We start from the raw sequence: 16,361 nt of genomic DNA, 5'->3' as shown, positions 1-16,361 counted from the left end.
GCACACGCACACACACGAGAACACAAACCCTTGCACACACATTTCCGTGCCACACATGCAGATATTGCACATACACACCCTCCTTGCACATTTACACGCCTTTGCACACACACACACCCTTGCACACTCGGGTATCCCCGTTATACACTCACACATCAGCTCCTCTATACTCGTGTGCAAACACACGAATGCCCGTGTTCACACACCTGTGCACCCCTCAGGTACAGCAGTGTGCACAAGAGTGCAGGTGCACACACACAGCTTGCACACACAGCCCTTGCACACACATGGGACACGCACCCTCCTTATCCACACCCTACACACTTCATACACACTCCCTTGCACACACACGCACACTCACCCCTTGCACGCACACCTTTACACATACACAGCCCTTACACACACCACCCCACGTTCATACACACCATCCTTGCACACACACCCCTTACACACAATCACATCCCCTTGCACTCACCTCACCTTTACACACCCCTTACACACCCACAGCATCTTGTATGCACACACACACACACCTTGCACACACATCTTTACACATACACAGCCCTTACACACACCACCCTCCGTTCATACACAGTCCTTGCACACACACCCCTTACACACAATCACAGCCCCTTGCACTCACCTCACCTTTACACGCCCCTTACACACCCACAGCCCCCGTGTATGCACACACACACACACACCCCTTGCAGACGCCCCCACATTTCCTCACACCCTCACCCCCAGCCTGGCACGAGGCACCCCCTCACTCGGGTCCCCACCCGCCCCTTCCCCACGGGTGAGCGTGGGACGGGCCCTGCCCTCCCTCCCCCCGTGCAGAACCTCCCGGTGCCCCCCCGTCCCTCCCCCGCAGCGGCGGCGGCGCCGGGCCCCGGGGAGCGCTGATTAATCATTAATTAGGAGCCGCCGGCGGGGCCGTGTCCCTGAGGCCCCACGCGGAAGTCTCGCCGCGCGGGGGATGGGGGGAACCGTGCTGGGGCTCCGGGGGGCTCCCAGTCCACTCCCGGTGCCGTTCTGCCCCCCCCGGTCCGGGGATGCTGCAGCGCCGGGACCGGCGGCCCCCGTGGGCACGGGGGGACACGGGGCGAGGGGAGGGTGGGCTGCGTTTCCCCAGAGCCCACCTGCCCCACGCGGGGTCTTTAGGGGGTAACCCCGTGTGGGGGGATGATGCACAATAAACACCGTGGAAGGGGCACGGCGATTGCAGGAGCCGTCCCGGTGGGACGCGGGCGGAGGGGCTCGGCCTCCCGCATCCCCGCACACGCGTGGGCAGGGCCGCGGCGGCCCCGGGGGGCTGCTTTTCCCCGGTCCCGCGCGGCCGATCGCCGCAGCACTGCGGGTTGTGGGCAGGGTCCGCTCCCGGTGCTCCCCGGCGCGGCTGCCCGGCTGCGGGGGCGCGGAGCGGTCGCCACGGGGATGGGGATGGGGATGGGGATGGGCGCGGGGGCGGGCGGGCGGGGGCGGGGACGGCCGGGACGCCCCGGCGGCCCCGTGTGATGCGGAGCGCGGCGGCGGCGGCGGCGGCAGCGCGGCCCTTCCCCGCGGAGCGCCGCGGTCCGGTGCGGGGCGGCCCCGCCGGCATCGCCGGGGCTCCGCTGGGCGCCGCCGGGGATGTCCGCCCCGGCCCAGCCTGACGCTTCCGGCTCCTTCCAGGTGAGCAGAGCGGAGCCGTCCCGGCCGCGGCGGAGCCCGCGCGGCCCGGTTCGGTTCGGTTCGGTTCGGTTCCGCCCGGTGCTCACCGCCCGCTCTCCCCGCAGAGCCCCCGGAGGCTCCCGAAGCGCAAGAGCCGCTTCAAGCGCTCGGACGGCAGCACCTCGTCCGACACCACCTCCAGCATCCTCCGCAGGCAGGTGAGCGGGCCGGCACCGGCACCGGCACCGGGGCGGGGCAGCCCCGGGCCCGCCGCTGCTGCGGCTCCGCATTAAAGCACGGACTGGGGTGGGGAGCGGCCGAGCATCTCCCGCCTCACCCTCCGCACTGGGGGGAGCCGGGGCCGCCCCCGCCCCGCCGCTCCCCCGGGACCGGGGCTGGGCGCCGGCACCGGGCGCCGGTGGCATCGCAACAGCCGCTCCCCGCGGCTAAAAATAGCGAGTGCTGCGTCAGGGCCGGGCCGGCGGCGGGCACCGGCACTGCGGCGCGGGGGGCGGCCCCGGGAAACTGAGGCAGCGCACGGGGAACGGGCCGGGGGGGCTGTGGGGGGACCGCGGGGCTCCCCCGCCGCTCCCGCACCCAGCACCGGGGACAGGCCCGGAGCTCCCCAGCCCGTGCTTCGGTTCCCTCCGGCCCCGAGCTGCGCCCCCTCCCCGGCCACCGGCGGCTAAGCGGTACCGGGAGGCCCCGCGGAGGGCGGGGGGTTCTGTCGGGGCGGCCCCGGGAGGCGCAGAGCGGCCCGAGCATCCCTCGTGGGGTAACACCTGTATTCCGGTGCTCCGGTACCCCCGGGGACCCCGGACCCGGCCCGGCTCCCGGCGCGGCCCCTTCAGCACCTCGGAGAGGGCCCGGCCGGGTCCCGCCGTGTGCCGGTACCGGGGCCGGTGCTCAGTGCCGTGTGCCGGTACCGGGGCCGGTGCTCAGTGCCGTGTGCCGGTACCGGGGCCGGTGCTCAGAGCCGGGTGCCGGTACCGGGGCCGGGGCTCAGTGCCGTGTGCCGGTACCGGGGCCGGTGCTCAGAGCCGGGTGCCCGGTGCGGGTGTCCGCTGTCCGCAGCCCCCGCCCCGCCGAGCGCTGCCCGGTGTCCCCGGGCCGGCCGTGGGCAGTCCCGGGCCGGTCCCGGCGCTCGGTAACGGGGCGGGCCGGGCCGGTCCCCCGGGGCCCGTCGCTGCCCCCCTCCCCGGGGGCGGGGGGGGCGCGGCGGGGGGGCGGGAGCGGCTCCGGCCCCGCCGCAGGGCTCGCCCTGCAGACCGGGCTGCTGCCGGCGCGGGGCAGGACCGGAGCCGCTGCACCGAGCATGGAGGTACCCACCGGGACCCCCCGGGCCGCGCCCCGCGGGAGGCCGCACAGCCCCTCCGCCGCTGCCCCGGGACTCCGCTCTCACCCAGAGCTCTCCCAGCAAACTCTCCCCCCGCCCGGACCGCCGGGAGCCGCTCCGGTGACCCGGCCGGGTTCAGCTCACCGGGACCGCCCGGGACCAGCACATCCCCCCCGGGGCCCCCACCGGAGAGGGGCCGGAACCCCCCGGCAGCACCGGGAAGGGGGAACGGCGACCCCCAACACACACACACACCCCCAGCCCCTGGGCTGAGCGGCGGGGGCGGCTCCGGGAGCCCGGGGGGGCGGTGGGAGGCGGGGGCGGGGAGGGGCGGGGAGGGGCGGCGGCGGAGCGGGCAGGGCCAGCCGGAGCCCGAGCCGCAGCCGGAACCGGAGCCGGTGCCGCTGGAGCGGGGCGGGGGGGGCGCGGGCGGCTCGGCTCGGCTCGCCCCGTCTATGTCGTTTTCTGACTCCAGCGCTACCTTCCTGCTCAACGAGGTACCGGCTCCGGTTCCGGCCGCGGTACCGGGGGGACCGTGCGGGGGGGGCGGCCGTGCTGGGTCTGGGGGGAGCTGCGCCCCCCGGGTGGTGATGGCGCAGGAGGGGGCCGAGCCCCGGGGGGATCCGTGCCCGGGGCGGGGGATGCTGTGCCGCCCCCCGGCCCTTTGTTCCGAGCCGCCGCCGCTCTCGGCCCCCCCGGGATGAGATGGGGAGAAAATCCCGATAGCGGGGGCCCCACGGGGCCGATGCTCCAGGCCGGGGGGGCTGCATGGGCGGGGGTCTTGCATGGAGATGCTGCACTGGGGGTCTCACTGGGGATGGTGGGGGTGTCGCACTGGAGCGCTGCGGAGCCATCCTGGGGATGCCGGGGGTGGGGGATGCTCGGGGCGCGGTGACGCCGCCGGGGGGGCCGTGCTGGGGAGGCCATGTTGGGGGGGGCTCTGCTGGAACCACATTCCCCGCGGGGGGGGCGGGAGGGGGTGTCCGGCCCCCCCGGTGTGAGCGGGGAGGGATGTGCAGGTTACCGGGGGGCGGCGCTGAGCTCAGCCCGGCAGGGCCCGGGGGGCCTCCGGGCGGCGGGGGGGGCTCAGCCACATCCAGGGACCTATAAATATTTCACCGCAGCTTCTGCGCCTGTTCCAGGCGCGGCGGGCGGTGGGTAAATACCGGCGCGGCGGGGAAGGGGAGCCGGGGGTGCTGGGCTGAGCACCCCAGGGTGGGGGGCGGCAGGGGCAAGATCCACATCTCAGAGTGACAGGGGTTATCTCCCCATCCCTGGGGCTGCGGGGGTGTCCCCCATAACTCCCCCAGCACATGGGGCTGCCCCCCAGGGCGGCTGTGCTGGTGATGCCCCATAACACACTCGGCTTGATGCCACCCCAGACCCCCGAGAGCTGGAGGAGAGTCAGTAGGGGCCCCTCCGGAGGCTCAGCACGAGGTCCCGCTTTGTGGGGGTTCCCCTCACAGCCCCCCGCACTCAGCCCCGCTCCCCCAGGGCTCGGCGGACTCCTACACCAGCCGCCCGTCCCTGGACTCCGACGTGTCCCTGGAAGAGGACCGTGAGGGCGCCCGGCGCGAGGTGGAGAGCCAGGCTCAGCAGCAGCTCGAGAGGGCCAAGGTATGGATGGGGAGACACCCGGGGCACGGCCCGGGGGTGCTGTCGGGGCCCGGGGGTGCTGATAACCCCCCAAAACCCCCAGCACAAGCCGGTCGCCTTCGCTGTGCGCACCAATGTCAGCTACTGTGGGGCGCTGGACGAGGAGTGCCCAGTGCAGGGAGCCGCCATCAACTTCGAAGCCAAAGATTTCCTGCACATCAAGGAGGTCAGCTGGGGTGCTGGGGGCTCTGTTCAGTGCCAGGGACCTCCCCTGTTCTAACCTCTGCCCTGTCCTCACCCAGAAATACAGCAATGACTGGTGGATCGGGCGCCTAGTGAAGGAGGGGGGGGACATCGCCTTCATCCCCAGCCCCCAGCGCCTGGAAGCCATGAGGCTCAAGCAGGAGCAGAAAGCCAGGTAGGGATGGGACCCCCTGGCCCCACTCTGGGACCCCCAACACTCGCTGACCCCCTTGTTCCCTAGGAGAGCTGGCAATGCCTCGGGCCTCGGCGACAGCGGGAGCCGGCGATCGCCTCCCCCCTCCTTAGGTAAGGGCAGATCTTGGCCCAGGGGAATCGTGGGCACCCTGAGGGGGTCCCCTCTTTACTGTCACCAACCTCTGTCTCTTCTCTCCCCAAGCCAAGCAGAAGCAGAAGCAGGTGAGTCCCAGGTGCAGGGCTGTGCCCTGGGCAGGGGGGTGGGTGGGTGGGGAGGGGGCTGCAGGCAGGGCCAATAGTGGCTGTTTCTGGGGTGAGCTGGGAGCAGAGACCCCCCTCTTTTCCCGGGTTATGGGGCTGGGAGGGCTCCAGGATGCTGTGACTCTGGAATGGGCTTGTTGAACCCTTCCTGGCTGGGGGTGGGCGCACAGGGCACTGACACCCCCCCGTGTGTCCCTACAGACTCAGCACATCCCACCCTACGACGTGGTCCCCTCCATGCGGCCCGTGGTGCTGGTGGGGCCCTCGCTGAAAGGATATGAGGTATGGAGGGGATGCAGGGTGGTCTCTTCGTGCCCTCAGGGTGGTGGCCTGTGGCCCTTGTCCCTTCCCTGCCCACCGTGTGCTGGCAGCAGGCAGATGGTGGGGCCGAGGGCGGCTGGCAGGGGGCAGAGCAGCTGCCACCTCCCTGCTGGTGCCATCTGCCGCGGCTCACCGGGCTGGCGGCCCCACGGCAGGTCACCGACATGATGCAGAAAGCCCTCTTCGACTTCCTCAAGCACAGATTCGATGGCAGGTGAGTCCACCACCCCACCCAGAACGCCCCTCCTGCCACGGCCTGCAGGTGCCCAGGTGCTCAGTGCGTCCCTGTGCTCCCCAGGATCTCCATCACCCACATCACAGCTGACCTGTCCCTGGCCAAGCGCTCCATCCTCAACAACCTGGGCAAGCAGGCGATCCTGGAGCGCTCCACCACTCGCTCCAGCATTGGTGAGGGGCCAGGCTCACCCTGAGGGTGCAGGGATCCCCTCCCTGGGCCAGCCCAGCCTGACACAGCCCCCCTCGTGCCCCCCTAGCCGAGGTGCAGAGTGAGATTGAACGCATCTTTGAGCTGGCCAAGTCCCTGCAGCTGGTGGTGCTGGACGCTGACACCATCAACCACCCAGCCCAGCTGGCCAAGACCTCCCTGGCACCCATCATTGTCTACGTCAAGGTGTCCTCCCCCAAGGTGAGGGGTGACCACGGCTCTGGGGAGGGTCCTGGCTGCCCCCCCGTGGTGCTGTCACTCCCCTGTCCCCTCCCCAGGTCTTGCAGCGGCTCATCAAGTCCAGGGGCAAGTCCCAGGTGAAGCACCTCAATGTGCAGATGATGGCAGCTGACAAGCTGGTGCAGTGTCCCCCGGTGAGCCAGCCTGTCCCCCTGTCCTGGGGATGCCTGGGGGGAACCTGGAGCCCTCCCTGACCCCTCTCACCTGCCCCCCCCCCCCCCCCCCAGGAGCTCTTTGATGTGATCCTGGATGAGAACCAGCTGGAGGACGCCTGTGAGCACCTGGCTGAGTACCTGGAGGTTTACTGGCGTGCCACGCACCACCCACCACACGCCCCCCACACTGTCCCCTCACCCACCGGACTCCCAGGCCTGCAGGTAACCCCATGACCCCCTCCCTGCTCCCCAATGGCAACTGCCACACGGGGGAGGGCATGGGGGGGACACACAATCCCCCACTGTCCCCATGGGGACTCAGCACAGGGGTGGCCACAGAGCCCCCCACACTGTCCCCACAGCCCCCTCCCTGCTCCCCACGGGCAGTTGGTTCAGGGGTCCCCAGAACAGGGTGGGGGGTGCACAGGTCAGAACTGGGGGGACACACAGCCCCGTTCTGTGCTCCTCATGGGGACCCAGCACTGGGGTGTCCAGGCTGGAGGGGACACGCAGCTCCCCAGCCCCCTCCCTGCTCCCTATGGACAGTTGGGGGTCCACAGACGGAGTGCGGGACACACAGCCCCCTCCCTGCTTCCCCCGGGGACCCAGCACGGGGTGCCAGGGCCGGGGGAGGGGCACAGGCAGCCCCCACCGCCCCTCCCTGCCCTGCCCGCAGAGCCAGCAGCTGCTGGGCGAGCGGGGCGAGCACTCGCCGCTGGAGCACGACAGCCTGATGCCATCGGATGAGGCGGGGGACACCTCGCCCCAGCCCTGGGGAGCCACATCCCAGCGCAGCTCGCGGCACCTGGAGGAGGAGGAGGAGTACGGGGACCCCTATCCCGACCTGTACCAGCCCCACCGGCACCACGGCAGCGGCCCCGGCACGCCGGAGCGCCCGAGCGAGCGCAACCATGACAGGAACTGGCAGCGCAGCCGGCCCTGGGCCAAGGACAGCTATTAGCGGTGGGGAGGGGGGGCCACGGCTGGGACCCGGCCCCCCCAGACCCCGGGCGCTCCCCGCCTCGCCCCAGCCCCGCGCTGGGGGTGCTCAGACAATCGAACTCCGCACCGGCAGCTTCCTCTGGCCCGGGCCCCCGGGCACGTCTTCAGCCATAAGCACAGCGCGGGGAGGGGAGGGCCGGCGGCCAGGAGGCCCTGGGACTCCCCGCCGAAGGTCTGGGGAACCCGGGGACAGACACACGCCTTTGTCCTGCCTCAGTGTCCCCGCCCCGGGCCCTGCATCACAGGTTGGCTCATTCCCTGCAGGGCAGCTGCCAATGGAGAGAGGGTGCCCCCCCTGCAGAAAAGGGGAGGTAAGGAGGCGGGGCAGTTGTAGCAGCATCCCTCACCCCGCACAGACCCGAGGAAGAAAGAGAAGGTGCCTGTTCACCCCCGGGACCCGGCCTGCCCCCTCCTCACCCCTGCATGGGACCCCCGGGAGGAGTGGGTCACTCCACTCGCTTCGCTCCGCACCGATTTCCCCCCGCCCCGGCCACCGCAGCCACCCCCCTCCCGCCCCCGGGCTGGGGAGGACAGATGGGGGGGGCTGCACGGGGTGTGGGGGCTGCTCCACGCTTGCACCCACTGCCCCAAACCCGATGTCGCCCCCTGCCCATGCTGTCACCGCACGTCACCACAGAGTCCTGTAAATACAGCGCCCACTGCCCTCGGCCGGGGGTCCTGGCGTGGGCTGAGCCCCCCCCGGGGCCATTACTGGTGGGGAGGGGGGGGCACGGGGTGGGGGCCACAGATTTGTTATAATTTCTTTTGTAGAAAGCACTGATTTCCCTGTAAGTGGTTTCAGAAACACACGAGTGCTCAGAGGTGCTGGTGTCCGTGTCTGTGGAGGGGACATGGGGGACACGGTCTGAGGGGCAGGAGGGACAGTGCTGGTGGGTGCTGAGCACCTCAAAGTGCTTCTTTGGGGCACTGCTGGTTCTGTCTCCATGGGAAGTGGCACCCAGGGAAGGGAGAGGACAAGGAGGCGACGCTGGTAACGCTGCTGCCGGTTTATTCCTGCAGCCTGGAACTTTAGCTACAAAAAAACCCCCAAAAACCCAAAGGATGAAGTGCAGACAGTTCCCAGGACAGCCCAAAAAACACCCCTGCCCTGGCTGCAGGGCAGGACCGGCCCCCAAACAGCTTCCAGCAGCTCCTCCGCTCCATGGGGAAAGTGGGGAGGGGAACCGGGAGAACAGGGGGATTTTGGGATAATCCCAGACCCAGTCTCTGCATGTGGGCAGTCCTTGGGTTGCACAAGGAACTGGGAAAAGAACAGCCAGATCAGTCCTGGCAGCCTTGCTGGTCCTGTTGTCCCCGGAGGGGTGATGACGAGGGGCCAGTGGGGCCTCAGGCGAAGATGGTCTCCTCCCGCCGCTTCTTGGTGAGGATGGTGCCTGGTTTGTGCTGGGCATCGGGGTGGTTGGCCAGCTCGGGGGGGCAGGAGGACACGGGGCTCTCCAGGATGGCCTGTTTGAGGTCGTAGAATACCGTGGAGTCCTCCTTGGTGAGGAAGGTGATGGCCACACCGCTCTTCCCTGCTCGGCCCGTCCGCCCAATGCGGTGGATGTAATCTGGGGGGGGAAATGAAGGGCTCAGTGTGGGCAGCACCAGGGCTGGGCACTCCCTGCAGCCTCCCCTGCACCCCCAGTACCAGGGCTGGGCACTCCCTGCAGACCCCCCTGCACTCCCAGTACCAGGGCTGGGCACTCCCTGCAGACCCCCCTGCACTCCCAGTACCAGGGCTGGGCACTCCCTGCAGACCCCCCTGCACCCCCAGTACCAGGGCTGGGCACCCCACAGCCCCCTTGGTGTGGCAGCACTGGGGCTGGGCACACCACCAGTACCTGGGCTGGGCATCTACAGAGCTCCCCAGAACCAGGGCCAGACACTCCCTGCACTCCCAGCACCAGGGCCAGACACCCCACAGCCCCCTGGGTGTGGCAGCACCAAGGCTGGGCAGTCCCCCACCCACAAGAACCAATGCCAGGAACCCCCCCCATGCCCCTAATACAGGCAGCACTGAGGTTGGGCACTCCCTCCACCCCAAAAACCAGAGCTGGGCAGCTCTGCAACCCCCTTGGTGAGGGCAGTACCAGAGGCAGGCACCCCTTGCACACCCAGTACCAAGGCTGGGCAACCCCTCAAAGCCCCTCCAGTGCAGGTAACACCAGGGTCAAGCACCCCCAGCATGGGCAGCACTCCCCCACAGCCCCTCAGTGCCCCCCAGCCTCACCCTCGATATTCTTGGCCATGTCGTAGTTGACCACCATAGAGACGTCGTGGATGTCGATACCACGCCCGGCCACGTCCGTGGCCACCAGGATGTCCTTGGCCCCAGCCTTGAGGTTGGAGAGGGCGAACTCTCTCTGCTCCTGGCCCTTCCCACCGTGCAGGGTGCAGGCGTTGTACTGTGGGAAGAGAGGGAGTCAACAGGGGCACATCAGGGAGTCAGTCCCCACATCAGGGATGAGGGGGACAGGGTTCAGGGTGACCAACTCAGCACAGACTCACCCCCATCTTCTCCAGGGACTTGGCCAACACATCGCAGCCCTTCTTCTGGTTGACAAAGATGATGATGGGTGGGTCGAAGCCCTGTTCCAGAATGGCCAAGAGCTTCTTCCTGTAGAGGAGAAAAAAGAGGAAGAGAGTTGGGCAAAGAGATGCTGAAGCTCCCCACGGAGTCCCTTCACTCTCCAACCCAAGGCCACCCCCAAATCCTGTGCACTCACCTCTTCTCGGACTCGGACATGAGGAAAACCTTCTGTTCCACCCTCTCGTGGGGTTTGCCGGCGGAGCCGATGTAGACCACGGCCGGGCGCCGGAGGTAACTGCGGGCCAGGCGCTCCACCGCTGGTGGCATGGTGGCCGTGAACATGACAGTCTGCAAGGGAACGGGGCAGGGATGTCCCGTGAGGTGGGAATGTCCCCTCGTGAAGAAGGAATGATCCTGGTGGGGCTGGGATCATCCCCCATGGGGCAGGCACATCCCACAGTGAGGTAGGAATGACCCTGATGGGGCAAGAATGTCTCCCTCCATCTTTCCATGAAATAGCAACAACTCCAAGAGGGGCAGGAATGCACTCCCACAGAGCAGGAACACTGCTCAGTGAAGCAGGAACAACCCCAGTGGGGCAGGAACATCCGCCATGGAGCAGAAGCAACCCCTAGAAGGCTAGGAATGATCCCCCCATGGAGCAGGAACATTGCCCATGGAGCAGTGACATCTTCCTGTGGGGCAGGATTGTTCCCCACAGAGCAGAAATGCCCCTCACAGGGCAAAAATATCCCCTCATGGGGCAGGAACACCCACTGTGGGGCAGGAACATTCCTCCACAGAGCAGAAACATGACTCCCATTCCCTCAAACCCTTTCCCAAAAGCCCAGATTGTCCCTCCCTACCCCACAGATGCCTCAAAGGAGTCCTCCAAGCCCTCCCCTTGTCCACACCCACCTGTCTGTACTTGTGCTTCCCAGACTCAAAGTTAGCCAACATCTTCTCGGGGTCCTCGGCCTCGTCAGTGTCGGGTTTCTGGTTGGTGACAGGCATGTGCTCCAGGATCTTCTGCACGTCGGGCTCGAAGCCCATGTCGATCATGCGATCGGCCTCGTCCAGCACCACGTATGTGCAGCGGCTCAGCACCAGGTACCGGTTCTCCAGCACGTCGATGAGCCGACCCGGAGTGGCGATGACAATCTGGGGGACAAGGGGGGGTTGGAGGGAGCAGCTCAGGGCTGAGCCACCCCCCTGTGACCCCCCAAGCCTCCCCCAGTCACCTCGCAGCCCATGCGGAGGCGGAAGCCCTGGTCCTCGCGGGAGATGCCGCCGATCACCGCCACGGTGCGGATGCCCAAGGGTTTCCCAAATTTGATGGTTTCCTCCTCAATCTGCTGCGCCAGCTCACGGGTGGGGGCCAGGATGATGGCGTAGGGGCCCTGGTCTGACTCCTCAATGCTGCAGCATGGCAGGATATGGTTGTGTCACCTGTTGTGCCACGTGTGTACCCTCCAGTGTGACCCTTTCCCCTCCACCCTGTCACCCTGTAACCACACCTCAATCCCCTGACAGTGCCACCCTGTCACCCCATCCCATGACCTCCACAGTGCCACCCTGTCCTGACCCCTCTGCAGTGTCATCCCTGTCACCACGTCACCCTGTAACCCCACCTCAATCCCCTGACAGTGTCACCCTGTCACCCCATCCTGTCATCTCCACAGTGCCACACTGTCCTAACCCATCTACAGTGTCAACCTGTCCCCCCCACCAGGTCACCTTGTAACGTCATCTCAATCCCCCAACAGTGCCACCCTGTCACCCCATCCTATGACCTCCACAGTGCCACCCTGTCCTGACCCCTCTGCAGTGTCACCCCACTGCTCCACCCTGTCCCTGGGGCAGTGTCCCCGCCCCGCACCGGTCGATCTTGGGCAGGGTGGTGATCCACACGAGCAGTGGGATCAGGAACGCCGCTGTCTTGCCGCTGCCGGTCTCGGCCACGCCGATGATGTCCCGGTTCTGCAGCCCGATGGGGATGGCCTGGCGCTGGATCGGGGTCGGCTCCTGCCAGGGGAGGAGCAGGTTGGGAACAGAACTTCCCCTGTTCCCCCTCTCTGAATCCTTGACAAGCCCTTTTTCCCCCTCCCCAGCTCCCCCTCTCCGTGCCCACCTTGTATCCACACTTGTCAATGACCTCCAGGATGTGGGGGGGCAGGGAGGAATCCTTCCAGGAGCGGATGGGATTGGGGATCTTGCCCCCCTTGGTGGTGATGCTGTAATCCTCGCGGAAGATGCGCCAGTCCCTGTCTGTCATCTCGTCCAGCTTCTTCTGGGACCAGTGCCGGTCATCCCAGCGCTGCTTGGCCTCCTTCTTCCGCAGCTTCCGCAGCCGCGCCCTGGCCGGAGGGAGGGAAGGGATGGGGGAAACAGAGAGGGAAAAGGGAGAGGGAAAAGGGAGAGCATGATGAGGAAAAGGGGATAGGGAAAGGGGGATGAGAGAAAAGGGAACGAGGGAAAGGGGAGAGGGATGGAGAAAATGCAATGGAGAGAAATCGACAGGAAAATGGGGATGAGAGAAAAGGGAACGAGGAAAGTGAGATAGGGAAAATGGGATAAGGAAAGGAGAATAAAGGGAAAGGGAATGGGGGAAATGGGAGAGGGAAAGGGGATGGGAGACATGGGGATGAAGACAGTGGGATGAAAGAGGAGGACAAGGCAAGGAAAGAGATGACAAAAGGAAGAGAAGAAGGTGAGAAAGGAGAAGGAGAAAGGGGACAGGGCTCACCCTGTGCCTCTAGAATCCTTCTGCTAATTTCCTGCTGGACCTGCTACAGCCCAACTCCACATCCCAGCCAAGCTAAGCCAGCCAGGGCCCCACACACCCCTCAGCACCCTCCCAGCTTGCCCAAAACCTCACTCTTCTTGCTCCTTCTCCTCCAACGTCCGCCTCTTCTCCATCAGGTCCCCGTAGAACCGTGACTGCTCCCGTTTCTGTTGCTTCAGGTCGATGCCGGCAATGAAGCCACGGCCCAGCAGCTGCACCTGGTGCCTCTCCTTGTACCTGGAGCAGGGTGGGAGTGTCAGGAGCAGGGCTGGGGGCTGCCTTGCACCCCACAGGGACACGCCCAGCCCTATGGGCACCCCAGAACTCACAGGGGGTTGTAGTCGATAGACGTGTCCTCTGATGCGTCCCACTCAAACACGAACTTGCGGTCGTTGAGGTGCCGCGTGCGCCGGCGCTTCTTCACCCCGCCCAGGTACCGCTCCTGCAGGACCCCAGGCTCAGTGGGACCCCTCCATCCTCCCCACAGCCCCCCAGACCAGTCCCCAACCCCACCTTGATGGCGTGGAGCTCTTTGCTCTTGTCCTTCTCCTCCCGGATCTTCTGCCTGCCCTCCTCGTCCTCGGTGCCGTTGGTCTCCCGCTCCATGCGCTCCCGGCGCTCCCGACGCTCGCGCTCCTGGGGGTCTTCTGGGGAGCAGGGAAGGAGCTCAGAGCCAGCACCCACCCTGCAGGCTGAGCTGGGGGTTCCAGGGATGAGCCCTTACCCAGCATCTTCCTGCCCATCTCCTGGAATTGTTTCCTCTTCTTCCTCTCCTCCTCCAGCAGCCGCTGCCGCTCCTCCACCTCCTGCTGCCGGCGCCGCAGGGCCTCGGCCTCCCGCTCGGCCTTGGACAGGAACTTGGGCTGGGAGGGGAGACAGGCAGTGTCACACTGGGCCTGGCTGCCACCCTCATACTGCTGGGGGTTCCCTCAGCCTCCACTGCTCCTTCCCAGGGCCCCAAGGCCTCCCCTCTCCCTCCTGGGTTCCTCCTTTCCATCCCTGGATTCCCCAGACCTCTCCACTCCCTCCCAGGGGCCTCTTTGCTCTGTGTCTCCCAGCCCTCCTTTCCCTCTTAGGGTCCCTCTGTGCCACTCAGTGGAGCCCTCAGCCCTCCCTATTCCCTCCCAAGGTCCTCCTGGGCATCCACCAGGCCTCCCCCTCTCCTTCCTGTGTCTGCACAACCTTCCATGTGCCCTCCCTGGCCCACCTGCTGTGTACCCTCCCAAGTCCCCCAGCCCTCCCTGCTTCATCCCACGATCCCTCCCGGTGTCCCCTGGCACTCCCTGCTTCCTTCTGGGGTCCCTCTGCATCCCCAAGTTTCTCAGCCCTCCCTGTTCCCTCCTGGGGTCCCCCCTGCAGTGTCCCCACAAACATCCACCCCTCCAGCAGAGAGAAGCTCCTGTTCCTGCTCCCACCTTGGCTTCTGCCTCCTCTTCTGCCTTCTTCTTTGCCAGCAGCTCCTCCAAGGACAGCGGCTGCGCCTGGAAGTGAGGCCAGATATCAGCAGCACTCCCAGAGACCTGAATCTCCTGGAACCACTCCCCAGGCACCTGGATCCCCCTGGAGCCACTCTCAGCCAAGCCCCATCCACCCCTTCCTCACCTTCTCCTTCTTCAGGGCATTCTCCTCCTCTTCCTCTGCTTTCCGCGCATCCCGATCCTTCCGAGACTTGGAGTCCTTCCCCCTGCCCGGGGACAAGCTTCCAAGGAAAACAGCAGGGAATAAGACACCTGACACAGCCCTGGGGATCCCCAACCTCCAGGGGGTTTAAGGGAGAGCAGAAACTCCTCATAAAAGCTGCACCACCCACCTGGATCGCTTCCTGTCCTTGTCCCGCCGGTGCCCATCCTTGTCCCTGTCCCGCTCCTTCTTGCCGCGGTCCCGGTCCCGCTCCTTGTGCCGCCGATCCCTGAGGGACGGGGGGATCACAGCATCACCGCACAGCCCTCAATCTGCCTCTGCGGGGCCGTCAAAGCTCTTCCCAAAACCCCAGGGAGCCCTGGACCCGCCTCACCTCTCCGCGGACTTGGAGCGGGACCGGGAGCGCGAACGGCTCCGCCTCCGGTCCCGGGATCGGTGTCGCTTCCGGTCCTTGGCCGGGGAGCTCTTGCGGTCCCGGTCCCGCTCCCTCTCCCGGTCAGGGGAGCGGGAGCGTTTCCTCTCCTCCTTCACGGGGGATGCATCCCGGTCCTTCTTGTCCGCCAGTTCTCCGGCCATCTGTGAGCGGGGGACACCGGGAGGCTCAGAGGGTGCAGAAGGACTCCGGGAGGGGACCCCGGGAGGGCACTGGGCAGCAGTGGAGACCCGGGAGGGAGAGAGAAGGATTTTGAGACCCACATAAGAACCCCAAGAAGGCGTGGGGAGGTCCAAAAGACTCCCGGGAGGAAATGGGGAGACGCTCAAGGACCCGGGGAGGGAAGAGACAGACGCCAAAGAGCAGCAGGAAAAGCTGGGGAACCCGGGGAGAGGGCAAAGGGACCCTCAGGAGGGAGCGGGGAGGCCGGGGGGACCCCCGAGAGGGCACAGAGGAACCCCAGGAAGGAGCAGGAAGGGCTAGGGGGCCTCCAGGAGAGAACGAAGAGGGAAGGGGGGACCCCGAGAGGGCACAGGGAGGCGTGGGGGGTGGGCGAGGGGAGGCCTGGGGGACCCCGAAAGGGCTCCGGGAGGCGCGGGGGACGCGGCGCAACGGCGCTCCAGGCCCTGCTCTGGTGCCCAGTACCGGGGCTCTGCCCGGTGCCACGGCACCGGAGCTTTCCAGCCCCTGGGCCCCGAGGAGGTCCCTCGCGTGTTCCTGCAGTGCCCCCCGCTCTGTCCCGCCGGTCCCCGCTCACCGCCGCAGCCCCGGGTTCAGCGCCGCAGCGCCGCCACCGCCGCCATGTCTGCCGGGCCCGCAGGGCACGACGGGACGGCGCGGGACCACAGCTCCCGGCAGCCCCCGCGCCATTGGACTACAGCTCCCGGCAGCCCTCGCGCGCTCTCGGCGCTCCTGCGCCGTCGAAGCACCGCCGTTCCCCGTGATCCTTCCGCCGCGCGGCCTCTCCCCCCTCCCCACCGCAAAGAGTCCCCAGGATGGTATCCCCGTGTCCCTGAGCCCCCCCCCCTCACCCCGCAGGCACCTCCTGCGTACCCACATTAGGCCCCCGGGGCCGTGTCCCCGCCGCCTAGAGCACCCGAAATGCTGAAGGGACCCTCCCGAGTCAGTGTCCCCCATGTCCCTGCACACCCCAAATCCCACGGGGACCGCCCCAGGTCAGTGTCCCCACAGCCCTGTGCACCCCAGACTCGCCAGGGACCCCCAGATCAACGTCCCTGCCAGAGCCTCGGGCCGCCACTGCATCCCCATTCACAAGATAGGGGGGTCTCAGGCAGAGTCTGGGGGCAGCAGAAGATTTGGGGGCACCGTTTTGGCATCCCCCAAAGACACCCCACCCCAGGGATTTTGCCTTCTGCACCAGCACCCAGGGGTGACAGCACAGCCCCACCTCAGTGTCACCCTGAAACTCCCAACACCCTCCAAAAAAACAGGAATCCTCCCCAAAACACAGAACCAGGCAGTGCTGCACATAGGTAGGTGTTATATTTCTGATAATAAATAA

At 66.9% G+C, this 16,361-nt stretch overlaps 2 protein-coding genes across 3 annotated transcripts; one reads left to right on the top strand and one right to left on the bottom strand.

Moving 5' to 3' along the window:
* The first annotated feature begins 3,389 nt into the window (after positions 1–3,389).
* Positions 3,390–8,254, top strand: CACNB3 (calcium voltage-gated channel auxiliary subunit beta 3). Its single transcript, XM_083881027.1, has 13 exons — positions 3,390–3,486; positions 4,484–4,606; positions 4,689–4,811; positions 4,888–5,003; positions 5,070–5,134; positions 5,226–5,245; positions 5,486–5,566; positions 5,761–5,819; positions 5,904–6,013; positions 6,100–6,251; positions 6,329–6,424; positions 6,518–6,667; positions 7,122–8,254. The coding sequence occupies exons 1-13, from the start codon at positions 3,445–3,447 to the stop codon at positions 7,404–7,406; spliced, it is 1,422 nt and encodes a 473-aa protein (XP_083737153.1). The 5' UTR covers positions 3,390–3,444; the 3' UTR covers positions 7,407–8,254.
* A 185-nt stretch (positions 8,255–8,439) lies between these two features.
* Positions 8,440–15,672, bottom strand: DDX23 (DEAD-box helicase 23). Of its 2 annotated transcripts, none has more exons than XM_083881025.1 (17): positions 15,597–15,672; positions 14,780–14,982; positions 14,576–14,674; positions 14,368–14,464; positions 14,181–14,246; positions 13,490–13,628; positions 13,279–13,412; positions 13,095–13,207; positions 12,859–13,002; positions 12,112–12,337; positions 11,860–12,005; positions 11,222–11,399; positions 10,899–11,141; positions 10,177–10,328; positions 9,959–10,067; positions 9,681–9,855; positions 8,440–9,018 (listed from the first exon to the last, which is right to left on the bottom strand). In XM_083881025.1, exons 2-17 carry the CDS (start codon positions 14,980–14,982, stop codon positions 8,795–8,797), a joined length of 2,448 nt encoding a protein of 815 aa, XP_083737151.1. In that variant the 5' UTR covers positions 15,597–15,672; the 3' UTR covers positions 8,440–8,794. The 2 variants fall into 2 exon arrangements, with proteins under 2 accessions (XP_083737151.1, XP_083737152.1); XM_083881026.1 differs by having other exon boundaries at positions 13,279–13,409.
* Between the last annotated feature and the right edge of the window lie 689 nt (positions 15,673–16,361).

The sequence above is a fragment of the Zosterops lateralis genome (genome assembly GCF_965231275.1).
Source record: "Zosterops lateralis genome assembly, chromosome: 32".
In the NCBI taxonomy this organism is placed as follows: domain Eukaryota; kingdom Metazoa; phylum Chordata; class Aves; order Passeriformes; family Zosteropidae; genus Zosterops; species Zosterops lateralis.
The sequence above is the reverse complement of the archived record's forward strand: the minus strand, read 5'-3'. Positions and strand labels throughout refer to the sequence as shown.